Below are 23,966 nucleotides of genomic sequence, written 5' to 3' on the forward strand. Positions count from 1 at the left end.
AGGCTACATCTATATTATTATATCGAAAGCTACTTGTCATCCATAAGACTGAAAATACATTCCTCATGAGTATATTGAACATTGTTTGCAAAATACACTGCCGTTCAAAAGTTTTGGGTCGGTAAGATTTCTTTATGTAAAAAAAAAAAAAAAAAAAAAAAAGTATCTTCTGTTCTGCTCAACCAGGCTGCATTTATTTGATTAAAAATACAAAAAAACAGTAATGTTGTGAAATATTTTTACAATTTAAAACAGCTGTTTTCTATGTGAATATAGTAAAGTGTAATTTATTCCTGTGATGATAAAGCTGAATTTTCAGCATCATTACTCCAGTCTTCAGTGTCACATGATTCTTCAGAAATAATTATAATATGCTGATTTGATGATCAAGAAACATTTCTCATTGTTATCAATGTTGAAAACCGTTATTTACATTTTTATTTCAAGATTCTTTTGATGAGTAGAAAGTTCAAAAGAACAGCATTTATGTGAAATAGAAAGCTTTTGTAACACTAAACACTACTGTTCAAAAAAATTTAGTGTCAGTAAGAAATGTTATTTTATTTTTTGGGGGAAATAAATCAAATAAATCCATACTTTTATTCATCAAGGATTAATTTAATTGATCAAAAGTTACAGTAAAGACATTATAATGTTACAAAATATTATTTTGTACACAACAGTTGTACACAACTGTTTTCAACATTGATAATCATAATGAATGTTGTTTTTTTTGAGCATCAAATCATCATATTAGAATGACTTCTGATGGATCATGTGACACCGAAGACTGGAGTAATGATGCTGAAAATTGCAATTATTTTTAGGGAAACGCACGGCTAAAGTAGTTCCAGGCAGTTTCATATCACTTCACTAAATTATTTCAGTTATTTTAAAGGTCCTACAGACTACAAATAAAACCAAAACCCACAACAACACTGACCAAGCCCATAAATATAGTAGACAATGGATAAAAACTACAAATTATTTCCACGTTTTTTTGCACATACTCGGTTTCTCCTGCTCTCTCTCACACTCAAATGCACACAGTATGGACACACTCTCACACAGAAATGTGTTGTCAGTGCTGCTCTGATGATTTTATCAGTAAAATAGTTTAACTTAAAAAAAAAAAGCGACATCAATTTCTCACAAGGTAATAACGGCGCTGTTCTTGAAGCAGTTAAACTTACAGTTTCGCTAGAGATGCTGCTGCCGAACCCTGTTGTGAGACCATGTGGTAATTTAGTTGTTAAATTATTATTCTGATCAAATAGCCAGAGCAGCGCTGACAACACGTGTATGGTTGTGCATTTGAGTCGGAGAGAGAGCGGGAGAAAGAGAGTATGTGCTTTCTTTAGATAATAAAACATGACAATAATTTCAGTTATTTCGTATATGGTCCTTGCAGCCTACAACAGCAAAAGAACCAATAAGATAAAAATATATTATTTCCATGGTGTGTCCAGGTTCAGAAAGAAAAAATCCTCCCCTCAGTATTTTGTTCCAATCACCTGGATTTGCTAATTAGCACAGTTTTTCAGCCAGGAGATAGAATAACTAATTAGTGAATTAGTGAGTTCATGGGTGGAATAAACATATGGCAGGACTTTTACTTTCTGACCCCTAGACTTTACACCTGTCTGATTAGTGTTGATGAAGTCAAGTGATGTGGAACATGCAATGCAGTCAAGACCTATGAGGTTTCAGTTCTGCCAAAAAAGTTATTTGTTCTTGTCAACAGACATTGCTTAGTTGTTCAGATAAATTAGTAAATGTTGATGTGTATGTTTTCTGTTTCGTATTGTTCTGTCGTCCTTACTGTATTGTTCCTACTTTTTCAGATAAACTAGTATGTTTATGTGTATGTTCTTTGTTTATGTCGATTTGTTTAGTCGTCTTGCTTTATTGTGCTTACTGTCGTACTGTTCTGTCATCCTCTCTGTTGTTTTGTCGTCATTACTGTCATCCTGTAATCTTGCTCTGTTGTCCTTACTGTCCTCTTGTTATCTTGTCGTCATTACTGTCATCTTAACAGTCGTCCTATTCTGTCGTCCTTACTGCCAGCTTGCTTTTTTGTAATGTCGTCTTGTTATAAGAGCTATAGGTATCCCCCTGGCTCTAATAACCTTCTCACATCAATGGAATTATTTTGTAAACCTACTTTGCTTTTAATTTGACAGATGTGCGTGAGGTCTGCATCTGTACACGTTTGAAACAGGTTACATAGTAAGGATGACAAACCAAGATAACAGATCAAAACTGCAGCACAGACGACAGAACAAGAACAATATGATATCCAGAGAACATACACATCAACATATTTTATCTGACCAAGCAATGACTTTTGATGAGGACAAATCTATAGTAGCCTACAAAGCACAAAGCAGTCGACTCATTTTTGGCACAAATAGAATCCCATAATTTGTGGCACAAATGTAACCCTGAAAATGTAAATGTTCACAAATGTTCACTGAAAATAATTGTGCGCTTTAAAACATTATATATTGTGTCATATTAAGCTATTATAAGCTAATATCAAGTGCATGTGTTATGCTTATCCGTATTAACACGTCCACCTGAAAATATGTTGATTTATTGTAAGCAGAAGAAAACATCTGGTGCTCTTCACGCTTTATGCTAGACTTGTATTCTGACATGAAAGGATTCAAATCTCAGGACTCGATGGAAAGAGTTGAACACTAAAATATATAAACGTTACAATCTATTGTATCCAAGCATGTGGTGCCTGAAATAAACCATATAAATTACAGTATATAAGAATAAACATACAGAATCATATAAAATGACTTTAAACATGCCTTATCTAATAATCACAAATGATACTTCCGAATTGCGAGGACGCAGTTACACCGGCGATAATTTACTTTTCACAAGAAGATATTCTGATGTATTATTCAGATCAATCAGTAGCGACAACTACAACGTTTTCCCTATTTCACACCAGTTAACTTTATTTTGTGTCTATGGCTAGGTGACATTTGAACGTTTTACTCAGACTTTTATTTTGACAGGTCACATAAGAAAACAGTGACCCGGAAATAACTTTTTTTTACCCGGAAGTAACTCAGCGTTAATGTTTTCATAGAAGAAAGCGTGTGGAGGCACTACTAACGTAAGTCTAAAGTTTCTTATGATTTAGGATGCTGTCTTGTTTTTGTATGTGCAAAGTACTAGTAAATAAATGTAATTAATCTAGTCCAGTGTTGACTTGCTGTTCATTTCCACGATCAGTATCGGAATAAAACAATGTCAGCCTTCACTCAGAATTTTTCATGTGTTCATTATTTTCACTAAAAATAAGATTTGACGGCTTAGTTTAATCAAATATTGAATTCAATTCGGTCACCTACAGTTTTGAACGTGTGTCTCATTTGGCTGTGTTATCTAGTAGATAATTATCATCATAGCACATATACTGATGATGGATGGTTGGATGTATTGTGATTCACTTTTATATTATGTTTAATAACTTGTTGACGCAGAATTGTATAAAATAGATGTGTTATGTTTTTGTGCACAGTCACAATGGCCAATCTGGAACAGTGGGTTAGTGACCAGCTCCATGACCTCCTGGGTTTGAGTGACAGATATGTGGCTCAGTTCATGATCGGTTTGGTGAAGAAGTCTTCTGGACCTCAGGACTTTGTGGCTCGGCTTCAGCAAACCGGAACCATTGACATTGATCAAAGAATCACAGCGTTTGCACATGAGCTGTACAACAAAGTATGGTTTTATAATCAGACAGTATGTTTAACGGAATTCCTAAACTAAGGCATACATTTACTGTACATAACAATGTAATGACCCTCCATTTCAGGCTCCCAAAAAACATGTGGCAGAAAAACCCGCCCGAGCGATTGAACGACACGTCATGGAAATCGAGAGAAAGAACAGAACCTACACTCTTCTGGAGGACAGTGAGAGTGATGGAGAGACAGTCGAGGAAAGGGGAAAAGAGAAGAAAAGCAAAGACCGGGACAAAGGAAAGAAAAGGAAAAACCTCAGACAGAAACGTGAGGAAAGTCCATCATCCAGTGAAGAGGACAAGAAGAAGAGGTGATTATGATACTCTAAAACAGGGGTTTCAATAATTAGATGCCACAGACCCCCAAATATGATCCCTGTGTGAGAGACTCCCATCCTAAAATCTAAAAAGCGTCTATATAGTTTCTATGAAGTTACATATAATTTTTTTTCTACTCATTATAGTACTGTACTGTCAGATGTATTATTTATTTACTTGTAAAAAAAAATCTACAAATATACAATATCTAATGTTTTTCCCTGACATTTCAATAAACCCGCTAGCATGCACTAAATCATATTTTCAATTAAAGGCTTTAAATGTGGTTCATTCAATCGGAAAGCGAGAACTTCGTTTTATTATTGTGCTTTTTTCCCCCTCAATGATTTATTTCTCTTGTTTGATTTTTGCCTCTTTCAGCACTAAGGTCATGGATGAGCCAAGAAAAGCGGCTAAAGAGGAGGACGAGGAGGAATGGGAGCGGGAAGAGAGAGAGAGAATTCAAGATCTGGAGGAGAGGGACGCATTTGCTGAACGAGTGAAACAGAAAGACAAAGACAAGACGAGACACATACTTGAAAGAAATGACAAAAAGGTAATGCAAAACACATCCTTACTTCAACAAAATAAAGTCTGCTAGTTTACTATTGATGGATCTCGGTATGATTTGGTAAATGCGCTGTCTGTTTTCATCATCTCAGGCTTATGAGGAAGCTCAGAAAAAGCACAAAATGGCTGAAGAGGACCAAAGGAAAATGGTGAGAATCTTTCTTTACATGCACAACAATGTTCCGATGCTAATTAGACATTTATTTATGTAAGCATGTTAACCCGATTGCCATGACCCAGCTGTGATTGATACCTGTTGACATTCAATGTGGTCTCTTCAGCTTCCAGAGTTAAGGAAACAGTCACGCCGGCAGTATCTGACCAAAAGAGAGCAGGAGAAGCTGGAAGACCTCGAGGCTGAAATCGCGGACGAGGAATACCTCTTCTCCACTCAGAAACTCACCACTAAGGAAAGGAAAGATCTAGATTACAAGCGGCAGATCAGAGACCTGGCCCGAGACTACAAGAAAGCAGGAGCTAAAGAAAAAGAGGAGAGAAAGAACAGATACTACATGCCAGAAGAGAATAGAAACAAGGTAGGTCTGAGAGATGAGCTACCGGGGGGTTATGAGGTACTTTAATTCAATATGGCAATGCTGCAATATTTTAATCAGTGATCAAAATGAAATATCATGCTTTAAATATTTCCATCTTTTTTAAGGTGTTAAGGATGCATTAGATTGATCAAAAGTGACAGGATATAATGTTACCAAATGAATTTATAATGAATTTATTAAATGTATAACATTTATAATTTTATAATGTTACCAAAGAATTTTATTTTATATAAATAACTGTTCTTTTAAACTTTTTATTCACCAAAGAATCTTAAAAAAATGAATCGCAGTTTTCACAAAAAGCAGCACAAGTGTAATAAATGTTTCTTGAGCAGCAAATCAGCATATTAGAGTGATTTCTGAAGGGTCATGTGACACTGGAGACTGGAGTAATGATGCTGAAAATATAGCTTTGCATCACAGGAATAAATTACATTTCAAAATATATTCATGTAGAAAGGAGTTATTTTGAATTGTAATAATATTTCACAATATATCTGTTTTACTATATTTTTGCCTTGGTGAGGGTAAAAGCCTTTCAAAAACATAAAAACAAAATCATACCGACCCAAAACTTTTGAACAGTAGTGTATATTACAAATATAGTTTGTAAATTTTTACAATGTTTTTATTTTTAAATTGTATTTTATTTTACATAACGTAACTAATGAATTATTTTAATGTTTTTTTCTCTTCTCCTATTTTTCCATTCCTTTCAGTCCATTCCTCAAAAAGAAATGGAGCTGGAGTTTGAGGAGACTCCCAGAGAGGGAGGCGGGGAGCAGGGCCGCTGGGAGGAGGCGAGAGTGGCCACCGCCACCCTGCAGTTTGGGGCCAGGGAAGAGCGGGAACGGCGGATAAAGGAGGAGCAGGAGAAGTATCAGCTCATTTTAGAGGAAGAGGAGATGATCAACTTCGTCAGCACGGCCATTACCATGAAGGGAACGCTGTCAGAGAAGGTTGACATCTCTCAAAAATCCCATTCTGTGTATTCATTATATTTCTGTATAGAGGTGTGAATCTTCACTTGCCTCACGATTCGATTACGATTCGATTATAAAGCGATCCACGATGCATCTTTTCCCACATTTCTTTTATTAATAAGAATTATTTTATTAATAATCTCAATATAGTTATTATAGTAATATTTATATTAGAATCACAATATAGTTAATTGAATAATCAAATGTAAAAATAGTCACTGCATAGTCTATTTATTATAAATAAAATGATTATTATCACAGCTACAAAAGTTATTCAGTCAAGACCAGGGAGTGACTCCCTCTTTTATTGTTTGATTAACAATTATGCATGTTCCTTTTGTGAAATCCGTAACAGACACAAGTGATTTGCTTACGAAGGACATGCATATCTTTTTTTTTATTAATATAGCCTTTAATAAGAGTACTTTATTTACAATAAAACAGTACATTAATATGTATGATAGGCCTTTTTGTTTCAATTTCGATTATTTAGTTGTTATGCATCGATGCAGAATCGTTCACATCAACATCTTTAAAACGCTTATATTCCACAGCTCTATTTCTGTATGTCTTTAATACAGAGAGTAACTACAATCTTGTATCTTCCTGTTTTTGAACTGTAGGAAAGCGAACCTGAGATTTCACAAGCTGAGAAAGAGAAGCAGTCCATCCAGGAAGTGAGACGCAGCCTGCCCATCTTTCCTTACAGAGAAGACCTTCTAACTGCCATCAAAAACCACCAGATGTTGGTCATAGAGGGGGAAACCGGATCCGGCAAGACCACCCAGATCCCTCAGTATCTTGTGGAAGACGTACGTGATTATAATAAAACATTTATTTGCAAATAGCTTTTAAGCTCAGGGTTTGTGTGGATCCAGGGGAGCTCCATGGTGCATTTCTAGGTTTCACATGAGAACATAAAGAAATCAGGAACATCTCAGAATGAATCAGAAAGAATCAGATCCTCTCAACTTAATCTATGACTGGAAATTAACAACATTTATGCAACAATAGATATTTTTTAGAGATGGTCTTTATTGGGGTTTGCATCAATAGATTGCATCAGTAGTTCACATGAACTAAGTTACTTGTTCCAAACCCCAAAGACTTTTGTTCATCTTCAAAACGCAAAGATATTTTAATGAAATGTGAGATTGCTGTCCCTCCATTTAAAGCTTTTTTCACCCAATGCTCCGAGACTTAAACAAGTTAATTGCTTTATATGTTAAACAGATTAAATGTAGGCTTTTATTCTCATATAAACTGTGATCAGCGAACACATCAAGAACTTATATGGTAAACGTAAATAGTAAATGGACTGCATTTATATAGCGCTTTAACAGACCCATGGCCACCAAAGCGATTTACATACTGCCTCACATTCACCCATTCATACACCGACGGCGGTGTCAGCCATGCAAGACAGCTGGGGTTAGGTGTCTTGCTCATGGACTCCTTGACACTTGGTCAGGTGGAACCGGGGATAGAACCACCAACCTTCCGGTTTCCAGCCACTGCCGCCTAACCATACTTGCTTGATGCACAAGAACAAACCTGATTGGTTCTTTCAGAAGCTCAAACGTGCTGCGTAACACTCGAGAATGAACCTCATTGGTTCTTGTTGACGCTCAAATGTGCTGCGTAACACACATATCAAGCAAGCATGCATTAGCTTTTGTTTTCCATATTTTTTGGAAATTTTTTGTTCTGAAGATGGAAGAAAGTTTGGGTTTGGTATGACATTAAATTAGAGAATTTTTATTTTTGTGTGAACTAACCCTTTACGGCAGGACATTTTATTTTCTTGATAATTTTTCTTTCAGGGTTACACTGAAGGAGGAATGAAGATCGGCTGCACTCAACCTCGAAGAGTGGCGGCCATGTCTGTAGCAGCGAGAGTCGCACAGGAAATGAATGTCAAACTAGGAAATGAGGTCATAATCCATCTGCTTATATATGCGTGATTAATACTCGACGAGCCTGCAGGCTTGCCATTGTGTTTGTGTACATAAGAGAAGTTAAAGTCTAAGTAAAATTGAGCATTATGTTTTTAACATAATGTTCATAAATTTGTTTCAGTAATGTTGTCTTACTTTCCACAGGTGGGCTACAGCATCCGTTTTGAGGACTGTACGTCAGAGAGGACCATCCTGAAGTACATGACTGATGGCATGTTGCTCAGAGAGTTTCTTACAGAGCCCGACCTGGCCAGCTACAGGTAAAAACTTTAAAAAAAAAATATAGGTCTGCTTTTCATTGTTGCATTCTCTGTTCTGATTGGCTGTCTTTCTCTGTGATCAGTGTGATCATCATTGATGAGGCCCACGAGCGAACGTTACACACAGACATCCTCTTCGGTCTAATTAAAGACATTGCACGTTTCCGCCCTGATTTGAAGGTACTGGTGGCCAGTGCCACTCTGGACACAGAGCGTTTCTCCAGCTTCTTTGACGACGCGCCTGTATTTAGGATTCCAGGCCGCAGGTTCCCTGTGGACATCTACTACACAAAGGTAATGGACCATAATTAAAGCATTCGGTTTGTCATACACGGGTGCAGTGTTTACTGTTCTTGTTGGCCTAGATTATATGTCATGAGCTGTATATGTGTATATATGTGTGTGTATGTGTGTATATATATATATATATATATATATATATATATACACAGTGTATATATATATGCACCTATTGCAATTTTCTTGGCCAATTCTGATTTTCTCTCTAACTATAATTGACAACATATACAGAAAAATTATCTACTTTTCTTCAATGCTAAATTTTATTTTCATAAAAAAACACTAGTAAATAGTCAGTAATAAAATAAGAACAATTGAACAAATTGCAAACAATAGCACAGATAAATGCAATCGAATAAATAGAGATATGAAATGAACAGTGCTTTAAGTTTTTCAGGTGGGTTTAACAGTAGGTTAGTATTCAGGTAAGATATACTACAGCAATTAAAGTAATCAAATAACACTGGATAGTTTTCATTGTAAAAATGAAATGCAGATTAATGCTTACAATTAAAGTTACAAAAAAGTTTTAGTCAAGAGCAGAGAGTGATTTTCTCTTTGTCTTTCGTTCTTTTATTAAAGGACAATTCCGGCAAAAAATTAACCTAGGGGTAATTAACACATGGTGACCAAGTCGATCGTTCTCTGGGATGTGTTTTCATGATAATCTAGTTTTATCTCTAAAAACTGATTAGCTTATAACGCTAGTATATGGGGCATTGAATATAAGTAAAAAGAAATCGCTAGTTAATACCACTAACAAGACTCAAAATAGCCTCACACTAACACGGTAGCATAATGAGGGTCCCTACATGCAAACCGAAGCATTGAGAACTTTGTAAGTGTACAAACAGTTTAATAAGAAGATACTTTATAAAGACAGTACTGGTCTCGACCAGTCGAACCCACGAACGCCATGCTAAGTTGATCAGTTCTATCAACAGGTTTATCTGGCTGCTGTCACTTTAAGAGATACTTCACAGATCCAATATACTGTTACACAACTTGCCTTATCTTTCTCAACTATTTACGTTCCAAAACTGACTGGGTATCTGAATACTCACCATTTTGTCATAATTTTGTGTGTATTTGACCGTTTAAGTGCAGTAAGCCACTCATTTTGGTAGTTGCGACTCACAAGCTGTTAGAGAGGTGGCTTTATGTGTGCGTCATAGATCAGTGGTGCGTGCGCTTTTGGTGTGAGTGCGAAACCTGCGGGAATTAGTAAAATTATGTGACATCAGATGAGTGGCTGGAGGCGGGTGTGTGTCACTTCGCTGTCGGAGAGAAGAGAGCAAGAATGCGCAGCTGACGTTATTGCCTGTGCCTCTGGCAACAAAACTGACCAGCTCGGAATTGTAAAGACGTCACCAGTCCGGGCCGAGTATGTGGTTGACTGTTGAGAAGATGTCTTTTATCAGGCGAGATTGGGCAAAAATACATTAAAAAAAAAAAATTTAAAGGAAAGGCAGTGGTGATCAAGCCTCTGTCCTAACTATTTTGGAGTGTGTTGCAGCCATCAATATCAACATTTGTTTATATTTGCAAAATACAATTGAGTTGGTCAGTGAAAACTTTGAAAATCTTTTATTTGTACTTTAAAGTTAAATAAAGAATAAAGAGAATTATTAAATCACAGATTCTTTCTATTTTATTACATTTTGCAAAATGCCCCAGTTTTCTGGAATTGGGGTTGTACAGTAGATTAGATTTAAAATATATTAAAACTATTATATTTTAAATGCAATAATATTTCACAATATTACTGTTTGTTCTATTTTTATTTTTATTTTTTTTAAACACTTAGAACGTAGCTAATATCAAAATAAATATCCATCTTCTTACTGTGCATTAAAATGTTATGATGTATAAATTCACTATTAGAATTTACAATGATTGATTTGGCATTTTTACATTTATGTTTTATTAATTTATTTAGACTAAATGGTATAGAATTGTAATGTCAGCCATTCTTGGACATAGTGTAAGAATCCTGTTTAGTGATCTCTCTGATCTATTTTTGCCTTAATTTGTAGATTGCACATTGTTAATATCAATTGACTTTGGTTTCAGGCTCCAGAGGCCGACTATCTCGAAGCATGTGTGGTGTCAGTGCTACAGATCCATGTCACTCAGCCGACGGGAGACATACTGGTCTTCCTCACTGGACAGGTCAGTCCTTGACACTCAAGTCTGTTTAACGTTCACAGTTCCCTTCTGGATGGACATGAGCCGTATCCATCAACCCATAAATCTATTAACATCTGAGTGAGTCACAGTATAGCAGTGCTCCACGTGCTAATGTTTTTCCAATAACTTGTCACAGATTTTCCCCTTGACACACATTCCCCTCTGTCACAGTCATCTTGATTGTAACATATAAATCATGATTTTTTTTAAATTAATGGGTAAAGCTGGAGTAACGTCTTCAGCTAGTGAGCTTGAGATCCTTTCCATCTAAACTGATTATTTATCTTATGCCTAGTAGTGAATGTTTTATGAGCTGTAGGAAAACCATATTCATCCGCACAGTCACACAGAGCCGAAGCACAACCAAAACAACGTTCTTCCACAAAATGCACAGACATTTTTGTTTTTTTAAACCACATAGTGCACCTTAACACTGGAAACGTCATGACAGTCTGTGAAAAGGGTCCATGAAGGTTTTTGTATTAATTAATCTTGATTAGATTACATACATTTACACTAAATACATGCCTGCATCCCTTTTTTTTGTCTCTTTCCACTGTTTATTGATAAAAAATTCTTATGTAAATAGATATTGGTAATATTGATGTTTACTGTGTCCTCTGGTGTTGCAGGAGGAGATCGAGGCGTGCTGTGAACTTCTACAGGAGAGATGTAGGAGACTGGGCTCTAAGATATCTGAGCTCCTTGTTCTTCCCATCTATGCCAACTTGCCCTCAGACATGCAGGCCAAAATCTTCAACCCCACTCCGCCTGGAGCACGCAAAGTAAAAAACGCCATTCCCTTTGTCGGCCAGCAGGGGGCAGCATGTCTGTGGAAAGCTACAAATACTTGTTTATTCGTAATAGTAGATGTTTTTATCTAAAATAAAGCAAAAAACTAATGCAAATTCTTATGTAAATGTTTTTCTTTAGAAGCTTTATTTTGTATATCATCTTGATAAATACACTAAACGCTGAAAATGAAATTCTTGGGTAATGGTTTGTGTTTTTTCTTCTGCAGGTTGTGGTGGCAACAAATATCGCAGAGACGTCACTGACCATTGATGGCATCATCTATGTTATTGATCCAGGTTTCTGCAAACAAAAAAGCTACAATGCAAGAACAGGAATGGAATCTCTCATTGTCACACCCTGTTCACGAGTAAGAGGAGCTTCAAGAAATGACGAAAACATTCTCACATTTATCTGTCAAGAATGCAGTTGACCCAAAAGTATTCAGACAAGTCACACTGAGACATTTACTAATGACATTGTATATATTAGTTGTTACATAGAAATTATTGTTATAGTTATTCATATTATTTCAATTTGTAATGCATGTCTGAATGTAGGAAAGTAATGTACAGAGATAGCACATTATTGTCTGTCATTATAATTTGTCAATAAGTCACTCATTTAGGTCATATTACAATATCGAAGGTTTAAATGGTAATTTATGTGTGGAATTATAGATTGATAATGTGTTATTATCACACAGGCCTCTGCCAATCAGAGAGCAGGTCGTGCAGGAAGAGTGGCTGCTGGGAAATGTTTTAGGCTGTACACCGCCTGGGCCTTTAAACATGAGATGGAGGAGACCACTGTCCCTGAGATCCAGAGAACAAACCTGGGAAATGTGGTTCTGCTGCTCAAAAGTCTTGGTACGAATGTCTTGATGACTTTACCATAACAAATGCTAGCTTGATTTCTATGCACTGCAGGCATTAAAAAGATCAGATGACTAGTGAAGATTCCAAACCAAGAGGCATTATTAAAGAAAAACAGCACAAGCACACTTTCCTAATAAAACATACAGTATGACAAAAATACATTTGTTATGGTCTTAAAATATAAAACAGTAGATGTACTGTTTAAAATTAGGAAAATTATTTGAACATTTTCTGTCTGACAAACGTTAGTGACACAAGAAAAGTTTTCGACACAAAAAAGTAATATTGTGAAATATTATTATATATAATATTATATATTAATCATTACTCCAGTCTTCAGTGTCACATGATCCTTCAGAAATCATTCTAATATGATGATATGCAGCTCAGGAAACATTTCTGATTATTATCAATGTTGAAATCAATGCTGCTTATTTTCATGGGAAACGTGATACATTCATCTTTGATGAATAGAAAGTTCAAAAGAACATTGATTTGAAATAGAAATCTTTTGTAACTTTATACATGTCTCTGGTGTCACCTTTGATCATTTTAATGCATACTTGCTTAATATATTAATACTTTTTTTCACAAGGATGCATTAAAATGTTTAAAAAAAAAAAATTACCATTAAAATGACCTGTTACTTGTTGTTTGAAATTAAATGAAAGTGAAATTAGTTCAGAGAAATGCTGCGAATGACATTCAGACATGTTAAATAGAGCTTAAATGGCCCAATACTTTTTAGGGCATTCCACTAAGGTTAGTAGTGTTGAATGTCTTATTATTGCTATGAAGGATAATGGCAATTTGGGGTGTGCTACTGAGAAATTGAATTATTAATGCATACATAAACCTGACACATTTTTTCACTCCCTGTAATCAAACACTGAATGTTTTTATTTATTTATTATGTGCTTAATATCTAACATGTTTTTCCTGATATGTGCGTCAAGGCATAAATGACCTGATTCATTTTGACTTCATGGATCCTCCTCCTCACGAAACGCTGGTGTTGGCTCTGGAGCAGCTCTACGCTTTGGGCGCCCTCAACCACCTCGGTGAACTCACTAAGGTGTGCAAAAACTAATTAAAACGCCTTGATAAACCTACAGTTATGCTACAATTGGTTTTCTAAACCCTTACATACTTTAATGAACTCAGATTTTCAACAAAAGGACTGTCAATAAGGGTTCTGGACATTGAAAATAAGTATACATACTCTAAAGCTGCAGATTTATAATATCCCTCAAATGGAAATATGCCAATGTATAGCTCTTTTGTCCAGGGTTTTGACTTCCTTTTTGTTCTTCTTGTGCTGTAGCTCGGCAGAAGGATGGCTGAACTTCCTGTGGACCCCATGTTGAGTAAAATGATTCTGGCTTCTGAACAGTGAGTCTAATCTGCAAAAAAATCCCCTCAGTTTACTTCTATGCTCATTTTTTTTCATGGAGTTGTCATTGTAATGTTTTCAACGTTGTTCTTTGGTCTCTCCTTGAAGTTATAAGTGCTCCGAGGAGGTTCTGACCATTGCAGCCATGCTGTCAGTGAACAACACCATTTTCTACCGCCCAAAGGACAAAGTGGTCCATGCCGACAATGCTAGGATGAACTTTGTGGTACCAGGAGGAGATCACATGGTGCTGCTCAACGTATATACACAGGTGTGTTTATGTGTGCATGTGGAAACACCACTCAAAGTGGCAATCAATCTCAGACCTGAAGCAGTTTTATGAACTGGTAGTTGCGGCAACTGAAATGTTTTGTTTTTGTCAGAATACTGGTCTCATCTAGCGCGACTTCCTTATGAGAGATGTGCCGCAATTATATAGCCGAACAGGTTATGCAGGCCTGTCCAGGCATACGTGCATGTATGTATGTCGGTGCTGTTGCAGGAAGTTCTTGTCTTGTACATTTATAACTTTGGAGTAAACAATGTTTTGTAAGAATGACTGTTCAAACAGCAGAAGCAAAGCCCATATACATTAAAGGGGTCATGACATGTTTTTTTTATTTTATTATTATGTTCCCTTAGGTGCAAATATAGTATTACTATAGTTTTTTTTACAAAAAACTTTTAAAATGTAGTGATTTATGACCTTTTCCGACCCTGTTTCTCATCCTCTGATTCAAACAGTCTGTTTTGGGGGTGTTTCCCCTTTAAGAGTTCAGTGTTAACGCCCACTGTTATGATTGGGTAACGTCAGTGCCTATGCATCAATTATTAACGCCCCCAGCCAGAACCTGTGCGGATTCAGCGTATTTAAAAAGTAGTTTAAAGTTTTAAACACATTACTTACAGTTTGCGTCGTCGTTGTTGAGCCCAGAATAGTTGGCACGGACTTATCTTTGAGCAACAGTTTTCTGGCAAAGCCAGCATCATTTTGGGATTTGTTCTCAAAACAGTCATCCTTCAAATGTACGTTATAGAACAAATGCTTAAACTAAGGCCGGTGACACACTGGATGCGTGGCGTAAGCGTCTCAGCTGCGTGGCGTGTCCGTTTTTATTTCGGCTCCCATGTTAACAGGTTAGAGCTTGCACACTGCTTGCGTGACACGCGCGGCGCGGAAAACGCGTGCATGCTAGAAATAGAACCGACGCCTATTTTTCACGCGACACGCAAGCGTGTTGGAAGCGTTTCCATGCAAAATATAATAAGAAAATATGTTTACATGTCATTTTGTACACAAATACATATTAATTAATGACATTTTGATGTTTGAAAGTCTATAGGTTGACATAAATTCAGATATAAATGTAATTTAAAAAACAAAAAAATAAATAATTATCGATTTTCAAATAGGCCTATTGCACCTGTCAAACAGGTTATTTTGCCTTCATTACTGTTGACGGTGTCCTTTATCAGTAGGCTTTATATGTAGCCTATGCTTAACATGAAGTATAGCCTTCCACAACTCTCTCCCCATATGTGAACAAGGTTGATCCAAATCACACGACTTGACACTTTCAAGTAGGCTACACTTCGAGTTTGCAACGATGGACGACGGCAGGTTAATTGAAGAGGTGGAGAAACTCTGTCACCTACTCTGTCCCTCTGTCAAGTACAGCAGCCGCAGCGCGCCAGCGCCGCGTGAAGCACGGTTCTGGTGTGTAAAGACAGAGAAAACGCGACGCAGCCGCCACGCAGCTGACACGCAACAGAAACGCCACGCTCACGCCACGCATCCAGTGTGTCACCGGCCTAACACTGCCGTGACTGAGACGTCCGCAAAAAATAAAGTGCATCCATTTTTCCCTGACGACTGGATCTTTCGCAGCGTATTCAAAGATGTTGTTTGTCCACAGCCAGGAACAGCAGCACATCTGCGTGGCTTCGTAATTTCCCTGTACACAGACCCACTCGCTGTCCGTCGACTGAACACTTGTGAGGCGCGCAGCGCGCGGGCGCGACTACGATGCGAAAGGAGCGTAGTTGCCTTGCGCTTAAAGCGTAGTTGTCTTGTGCCTGGAGGCGGTCATATGCAAACGCTGGTACGTCACTTCGTACCGTGACGTCACTTCTTACCATGGATCCAGAACGAGCTGTATTTAGAGCTTGATTAAATAAATGATTCGTTTATAATGGGGAGGAAGTCTTAAGCTATGAAACTTGCAGGACGTTTTAATGGTACAAAGACCTCTTATATACCAAAAGATCAAGGCAAATTTGGTTTCTCATGTCATGACCCCTTTAAAAATAAGACCTTTTTGGCAGTATTCGGCACCTAAAATCAGGCTTTTTGGGGGGTTATTATATTGCAGAATTGCTCAATAATTTAAGTTATAGTCGAGATTGTATTTAGTAAACGTTAATGTCAATTTAATTCTTTCACTGTTGATCCTAATAGTATTTGTGGCTTGTAAGAATACTTCCGCCTAGAAAAAGTCAGATGTTGTGTTGACCTCACAGTCCCAATTTTTTTTTTTCTTACGATTTATTCAACCTTTCAGCTGGACCTCACTATGCTTATTTTTGAACACTATTCAAATGTTTTCTACCATGTTTTTTTCTTCTTAATTTATATGTGAATAATGTATCTTTAAATAGATATTGTCATATGAACAACCATTTAAAAAATGGTCTCACAAACCTAAAGTATTAATCACGTATAATGGTCATAGTCATTTGTTCATAAGAGTAATCTGGTCGTGTATCAGACGTGTCGCATACACAAAACACGCAATTATTTTCACCAGAAAAGAAAAATTTATTAAATCTCTCTCTCTCTCTCTCTCTCTCTCTCTCTCTCTCTCTCTCTCTCTCTCTCTCTCTCTCTCTCTCTCTCTCTGTCAGTGGGTAGAGAGCGGTTACTCCACTCAGTGGTGCTTCGAGAACTTCATCCAGTTCCGGTCTATGAAGAGAGCTCGAGATGTGCGTGATCAGCTGGAGGGCTTGATGGACAGGATCGAGGTGGAACTGTGCAGCTCCGACAGTGACAGCGTGCCCATCCGCAAGGTGATTTCCTAATTTTCCCTACATCGCTTCCTTTCTTGCATTTCCTCCAGTGATAATGTGTTTGGACAGAAGTCTGATGCTTTGCATGTGATTACTATCTAAACTGTATGAACCTGGGGCCATATGTATAAAGCCGCTCTGAGTAAAATTTGTGTCTTAAGTGTGTCAAAATTTAAGAATGACGTAATTTTACTCTTATTCCTTGACTGAAGAATAAAGGTTCTTAACCCTTTCACATGTAAGTTTAAAATATTCTAATTGACCCCCCAGCGTGAGTTTTTCAAGGCGACCGTTATTTCGAATCTGTCACTTTATTGTTTCCATGGTGACGCGTCACTGCTTGTCACGTGACACAGCGCAACCACAACACAGCGCTGAATGAATGATGATCTGCTTTTATGTAATTTTTCCTTTTTTATTCTAAATATTCACACATTTATTAGCTATAGTATGAAACACTGATATTCCGATTGTCAAATATGTGCATGTGGATGTGTTTTGTTGTATAAACACCTTTATAACGATCGCGTTAGTTTAGATGTATGGGCGATGGGCGGCGCCATGTTAGTTTGTGCCACAGGTCAGAGAATCGGATCTGTTGGATTTACAACACGTCAATTCCTCCACTTCTCCCAAAATACATGAAAGTAAGTGGCTAGTGAACTGGGAGAAGAATAGGGTAAAATGTAAAACTACTTACACATTGTGTATCTGATATGAATAAAACGTGTCGTCTTTTTATAATATAAAGGATTATTATTGGCGCTTTCTTAGACATCAGTGTGTATTTTACAAACTCAAAAAAATTTTTTTTAGTACTTATGTGATTTTTAAATGTCTGAAACCTAAAATAAACATCATGTGGTTGAAAACACTGAATAGTTGTGATATATGACAAGCACTGAGCGCGCCTGTCTCTGGCTCAGCGCCAGCCAACGCGCCAAAGCACGTTTGAATTTAGCAGTTGATCACGTGATGCACTGACCGTTCTAATCACACCGGTGTGATCGTACGTGCGAAAGGGTTAAGTGTTAAGACTTGGTCTCAGCTCTTAAATTATTAAAGAGTTCTGGATAGGCATCCTTGGGTGGGTTGTACAAGGTTCAACAAGATGGCAGCAGAGAGGAGGCGACCACACACATTCCAATAAAGATATTAGGGATGCACGATACATCGGCCCCCATATCGGTATTGGCCGATATACTGTATGTATCGGCCCAATAAAAAAATGTGGTCAATATTTTAAAGCCGATAATGGATTACTTCCTTCAGCTGAGACACTTCAGATGTGCACTGTTCGCCATGATGGTTTTGAATTGCTTGAAATACTTTATCGGCCAATATATCGGTTATCGGCTCTCAAATATCTAAGAATTATCGGTATCGGACAAAATGTTCATATCAGTGCATACCTAGAAGATATATAATGTATTGGAGTGATGACAGGGAGTTGGTAAAATGATACAGGCTTGATTGTCAAGGTATTATTTTTGTAACTGACCTTGTAAGAAATTTGTTAACTTCTTTCACTCTACAAATCAGTGCTCTAACTGCAGAAATGAAAGTAATAATGAATCCGTCCACAGTAAGTATGCAAAAAATGCATAAAAGCTCACAGGAAAAAGCATATATTGACTACAACATAACCAGTTCTTAACATTTCATTGTTTCTTTCTTGTTTTTGCTTGTGTTCATAGTTTCTTTGTTTGACATCCTGGCCAAAAACGATGTCTGCACAATTTGGCATGTTTCATTGCTTTATTACTAATAAAATAGTTGTCTCAAAGCACAACTACGAAACATGCTTACAAAATCTTTAACACATTTTATTTAATATTTGGATAAAGGGTGCAACTTATTTTTTCTAGGCCAGACAACATGTTTTATAGACTGAATTCCCTTAAGTTTTGACTTGACACTTTTACTTGTGGCCCTTACTGGCTAAAAAGATTGAAGTAGAGTTTGTGGCACAATCTGCATTGTCAACTATTAAAGTGCGTGCTTGCTTGTCTCTTTAGGGCTTTTCACATTGCACTTAACCCGGGGTTTACATCTTTTTAGCCCAGGTTACAATGTTTTTTTTCTGAGGGGAAAATGTTGAACGGGGAAATTCTATCAAACTTTACTTAAATAACTTTTCAAGAGTAAATCTGTGTCTCTCATTTCTTAGTTTTTCCAGAACTTCCTGCTATATGAGAGACTAGTGTCACTATGAATCATCAGTATTTAAAAAAGACGATGCGATTTTCACTTCAGAGTATTTCAAGAGGCACACTAACACAGTAGCTGAATGCGTGCATACTGTGCATTACTACATTTACCAGATGCTTTTGTATATTTAAAGGAGTTTGGCATTGATGAACGCAGGTTAGGTGACTAAGAATCATTTGTGGCGTGAGTAACACTGCACAGATCATACACTTGTCTTCAGCCACAATAGAAACTATTTTTTTGGACTAGCCAAATACATTTCGTCTGCGATGCTGCTCATTATCAGTGCATCAGCAATTTATACAGCTTAGAGGTGATTATATGAAAATGATATGACTTCAGAATGCCACGATTAACCAATCAGAATCATGTATTACAGAGGGCCTTATTGTAGTGCAACTCCAACCGAGCGTTATCTAAATGTGCTTGGTTTTTCTTCCAGGCGGTGACTGCGGGATATTTCTACCACACGGCACGCTTGAGTAAAGGCGGTTATAAAACAGTCAAACACCAGCAGACTGTTTACGTCCATCCCAACAGCTCACTCTTCGAGGAACAGCCCCGCTGGATGATCTACCACGAGCTGGTCTTCACCACCAAAGAGTTCATGAGACAGGTATGGAGTCGTTCCTTCACATTCTTTGCATTTTGAATCAGATATAACTAATATTATTGAAGACAAAAATCATACTTGGTGTTAGGGATTTAGACAGACTGGTTCTTTTTCACTTGAGCCTGTAAGCAACCGCGTAGCAACACACTCCTAACTGCTAAAGGTGTGTTCACACTTGGCAGGTTTGGTTTGATAAAAACGAACTCTGGTACAATTGCTAAACGAACCAAAAACAGGACGTGTTGTCACAAGATGCGTCCCTAAATAGGACAGAATGCTCAAGCATATCTGTTTGTTTTTTTTCGTCATAGGAGGGATTGCAATTTATGTTAAATCTATATTCAACTGCGCTTGGGTTTTGATTTGTAATTAAACTCTCTGTAATTAAACTATCCTTAAATGGGTCAGACAGATGGTTCAAATAGTTGGTTGTTATCAGACGTACGCCATCAGCTAAATCCAAAGCTTATTGATATATGCTCTTCTTCATAACTGGACTAAATCAGAATTGGTCATCATTGGAGACCTGAACTGGTACTGGTTATCTTCATCCTCTGAGGTATTCAAAGAAACTTGTGACTCTGGGTTTGGTTCAGTTGATAAAATCACAGACACGGATGCATCATAAAGATATGTCTAAATCATCTTTATTGGACTATATTTTAATTAATGCACCTCATAAAATAATCTGCTGCTGGGATTTTTTGTAATGATTTAAGTGACCATTGTGCAGTTGTGTGTGTGAGAAACTTGGGAGAAAAGACCCCCAAGAATATATTGCATTTTATTTACAAAAGACTGTTTACACATTTAAACGAACAAGCCTTTTTCTATTACAGTGATTGATTTATATACCATGTTTCTATAAATGGATAATGTTCAACAAGCATGGGATTCTTTTAAAAACAACTTTTTAACATGATAAACATGCTGATTGCTCCTTTCATCAAAATTTTAGGATAGGTGGACCATGGAAAACAATCCATGGTTTAATGACGCTATTTTTACTATTAGACAAAGGGATGCCGCATGGGCTAAAGCAAAGAAATCAAATAATCCGTCAGTTTGGCAATCTATAGCACATTTCAGAATAAATGCACAAAAATTTTAAAAAATACAAAGTCTTAAACATTATTCAGAACAAGTCCAGTTCCTTTACATAATGATTGACATGTAAATATTAGATAAAGGAAAACATTGATGTTATTTCTCTTTGCCCTACAAAGATATAATAAAGATAATTATTCCTCTACCTTATAATAAATAAAGGTGTACGACAAGGTTTAATTTTAGTTCCTATTTTATTTTCAATTTATATCAAAGACATTGGGCAAGGAATTAATACGAACAAAATACAGCCAACGAATGAATTCCAGACGCTGTGTTTTTAATCCATTACACATTTTCCAATCTCTTTGTGAGTATTCAGCTGATAAAAAATACCATCATATATACACGCATACAACGAGTGCATTTAGCCCAACACACAGTTCGGTGTTGAAAATGACAGAGAACACTATGGTTTCCAGGACTAAAGTGTATAATTTTCTTTTTTTTGGCCTGGACCACGAGAACCGAACTACAAGTGTGAACACACCATTAGAAATCAAATTGTAATGCTTTAGCAACCACTGAAAATACCCTAAAGTCTTGCCAGCTAGTTTTGAATGGGCAAGCACTTAATTATTCTTCTGAAAATGTACAAATGTGCTTTATTCTAAACCTTATTGTAAAAAAAATCTGTCTTTCAGGTGATAGAGATTGAAAACGGCTGGCTCCTGGAAGTGGCTCCTCATTATTATAAGAACAAAGAACTTGAGGACGGCAGCAGTAAAAAGATGCCCCGCAAACAAGGCAAAGCCCGTGAAGAACTGGGCTGATCCTGAGAGAAGACGAGCAAGAGACTCTTCCGCCCAATATTACACTGAATCTGCACAGACAGACAGACAGGAGATCAGCAATGGCAGAATCTCCAGCAGTGTTCATCTGGATATAATCAGACGTTTGGTAATTTGCTGATCCTGTGTAAAATATTTTGGCGACTCGTAATTTTATGTTTCAGCTAAAGTTGTTTGAATGAGGAAATATATTTTTGTTGACAACTATACACATGTTTTTTATTGTTATTCTGATATGCTGTTATATTATGTGACCTCTGAAACTATTAAAGAAATATGGCTTGATGTGGGTCAATAGAAGAATGTTATCAAAGGTTGTACAATTGAAGGTTATTATTAAGGCAACAGTGTTATCATAAATACACAGAGATTGTTTTCAGCGGTATGTTACGCTAAACCTCGAGCATGTGTCTGTCACGGCTTTTGACCTCAGGTGACTGTCTAAAATACAGGAAGTTTGGGGAAGGGAGTCAGGAGGAAATGTTAATACTTCAAAATAGGGATATTAATATGGATAAAATGACACAGACCATGGATATATCAATATAAAAGGAGAGGGATGTGCAATAAAATGTATTTATTAATTGATTTATTTACATTTACCATAGAAAAGCATAATTCGGTCCCCTGTAAAGTTCTTGTGCCATATAGTTTAATATATAGCCAGCAGTCAATGATTGATATTTTCCAGTAATTTGTATTTTACCCTGAAGCTCCTGGATGAACAGAAAGAACAGCCGAATTTAGCCATTAGTCAATGAGTAGCTAAAGTAGTAAAATTGACTGTCGATGTCAACGGAAAGGTTTTTTCACCAGAAATTCATTTAAAGGCAGGGTAGGCAATTTCAGAGAGGCTAGCAATACCGAGCTAGCTTTGAAAGCACAAGATCCCAGCCTCCTTTCAGAGCGTCTCCAAAGTCACGCCTCCTTCAAAACACATGAACGCACACAGCAGAGTCTACAAAGAGTCACGACAGACGGCGTTAAACTACCTCATATCTCAAAGCACATAACATTACAATAATAATGAACATAAACAACTTACAGAGCTCTTACTTGTACCACCTGACTGATGCAGATTCATTTTGCCATTGATACATGACATTGAAATGCATAATTCTGTAAAAAAATCTGATTGGGAACGCATTTCGAACCACTTTTGAATCAGATTTGAAAAAATACGATTTCATGTGGTTTATTTGCTGCCCAGACTTTAAAATACCCATATGAATAAAATCTGGATATGCACAAAATTGAATTTTTTTAACATAGCCTAAATATCCTCCACAACTTGGCATTCAGAACTGCGTCCATATAATTTACAACGCCACACTTCCTACAATCCAATCAATTCCAGAAAGACGGAATAAGATCCCACCTTAATTTTTCTCATTATAGAAGCCATTTCACTCGGATTTACATCATAATGGGAAAGAAACGATCGCACTGTCCGTTTCATGCTGACTTTAAGAGGCCATTTACACGGAACACAATTTTGCATTTAAAAACAAGAGGCAGTGGAATGACTTTAAAAAAAAGAAAGAAAAAAAGTGCCACATGATGCGTTGAGCCATATGAGAGTAATATGTGAGCGTAACGATAAAAAAAAACATAACGGTCTACCCAAACCCTAACCGGACGTAAATAGATTGTATGAAAAACAAACGAATGAGATGTGTACGAAATCAAATTAATTAGCCACCAATTTGCCAAAATGTAAGATATTATGAATATTGCCATGATATTGTGTTGTATGACCGGCCCCTTATTAAAGTCTTATTAAAGTATTTCAAGTTTTTATAAACCAAACCATCAAACAATCATAAACACCAGCCAGAATAATCTAGTTTTCCCAAATTTGCAAACTGGTTACTTATCTGAGGCGATCACCTTGCATTGTTCAAACCTACTACCAGCGACTACAATTAACTGCTATCTGCCCTCTAATCTAAAAACAGTCTGGAAATCTGATCCTCCAAGTGCAACCATGTGATTTTTGCATACGGTTTATCCAATCATCTAGAAATTGCATTTCTGCTCTTCTATCTTACTGTGAAACAATAGTGTGTTAACAACACTTAATCACGGATAAAGGTACAGGTACAATGGCTATGTTTGATAAAGTGAAGTGATTCATACCACAACAGAGTATCAACCTTTATAACACAACATTTCTGCATGCGGGAATGGGATAGAGCTTCCTGATCCCT

The 23,966-nt window shown here is 36.9% G+C and overlaps 1 protein-coding gene across 1 annotated transcript; it reads left to right on the forward strand.

The window, feature by feature from the left end:
• The first annotated feature begins 2,987 nt into the window (after positions 1-2,987).
• dhx16 (DEAH (Asp-Glu-Ala-His) box polypeptide 16) lies at positions 2,988-22,182 on the forward strand. The gene is made up of 21 exons (XM_079610607.1): positions 2,988-3,136; positions 3,545-3,747; positions 3,842-4,080; positions 4,469-4,643; positions 4,750-4,806; positions 4,939-5,193; positions 5,934-6,173; positions 6,821-7,009; positions 8,021-8,131; positions 8,300-8,415; positions 8,499-8,709; positions 10,789-10,887; positions 11,538-11,690; positions 11,927-12,067; positions 12,404-12,566; positions 13,532-13,650; positions 13,900-13,967; positions 14,077-14,239; positions 16,873-17,034; positions 19,688-19,861; positions 21,610-22,182. The coding sequence occupies exons 2-21, from the start codon at positions 3,550-3,552 to the stop codon at positions 21,736-21,738; spliced, it is 3,162 nt and encodes a 1,053-aa protein (XP_079466733.1). The 5' UTR covers positions 2,988-3,136; positions 3,545-3,549; the 3' UTR covers positions 21,739-22,182.
• The last annotated feature ends 1,784 nt before the right edge of the window (positions 22,183-23,966 follow it).

Source organism: Phoxinus phoxinus, assembly GCF_949152265.1.
Source record: "Phoxinus phoxinus genome assembly, chromosome: 4".
In the NCBI taxonomy this organism is placed as follows: Eukaryota; Metazoa; Chordata; class Actinopteri; order Cypriniformes; family Leuciscidae; genus Phoxinus; species Phoxinus phoxinus.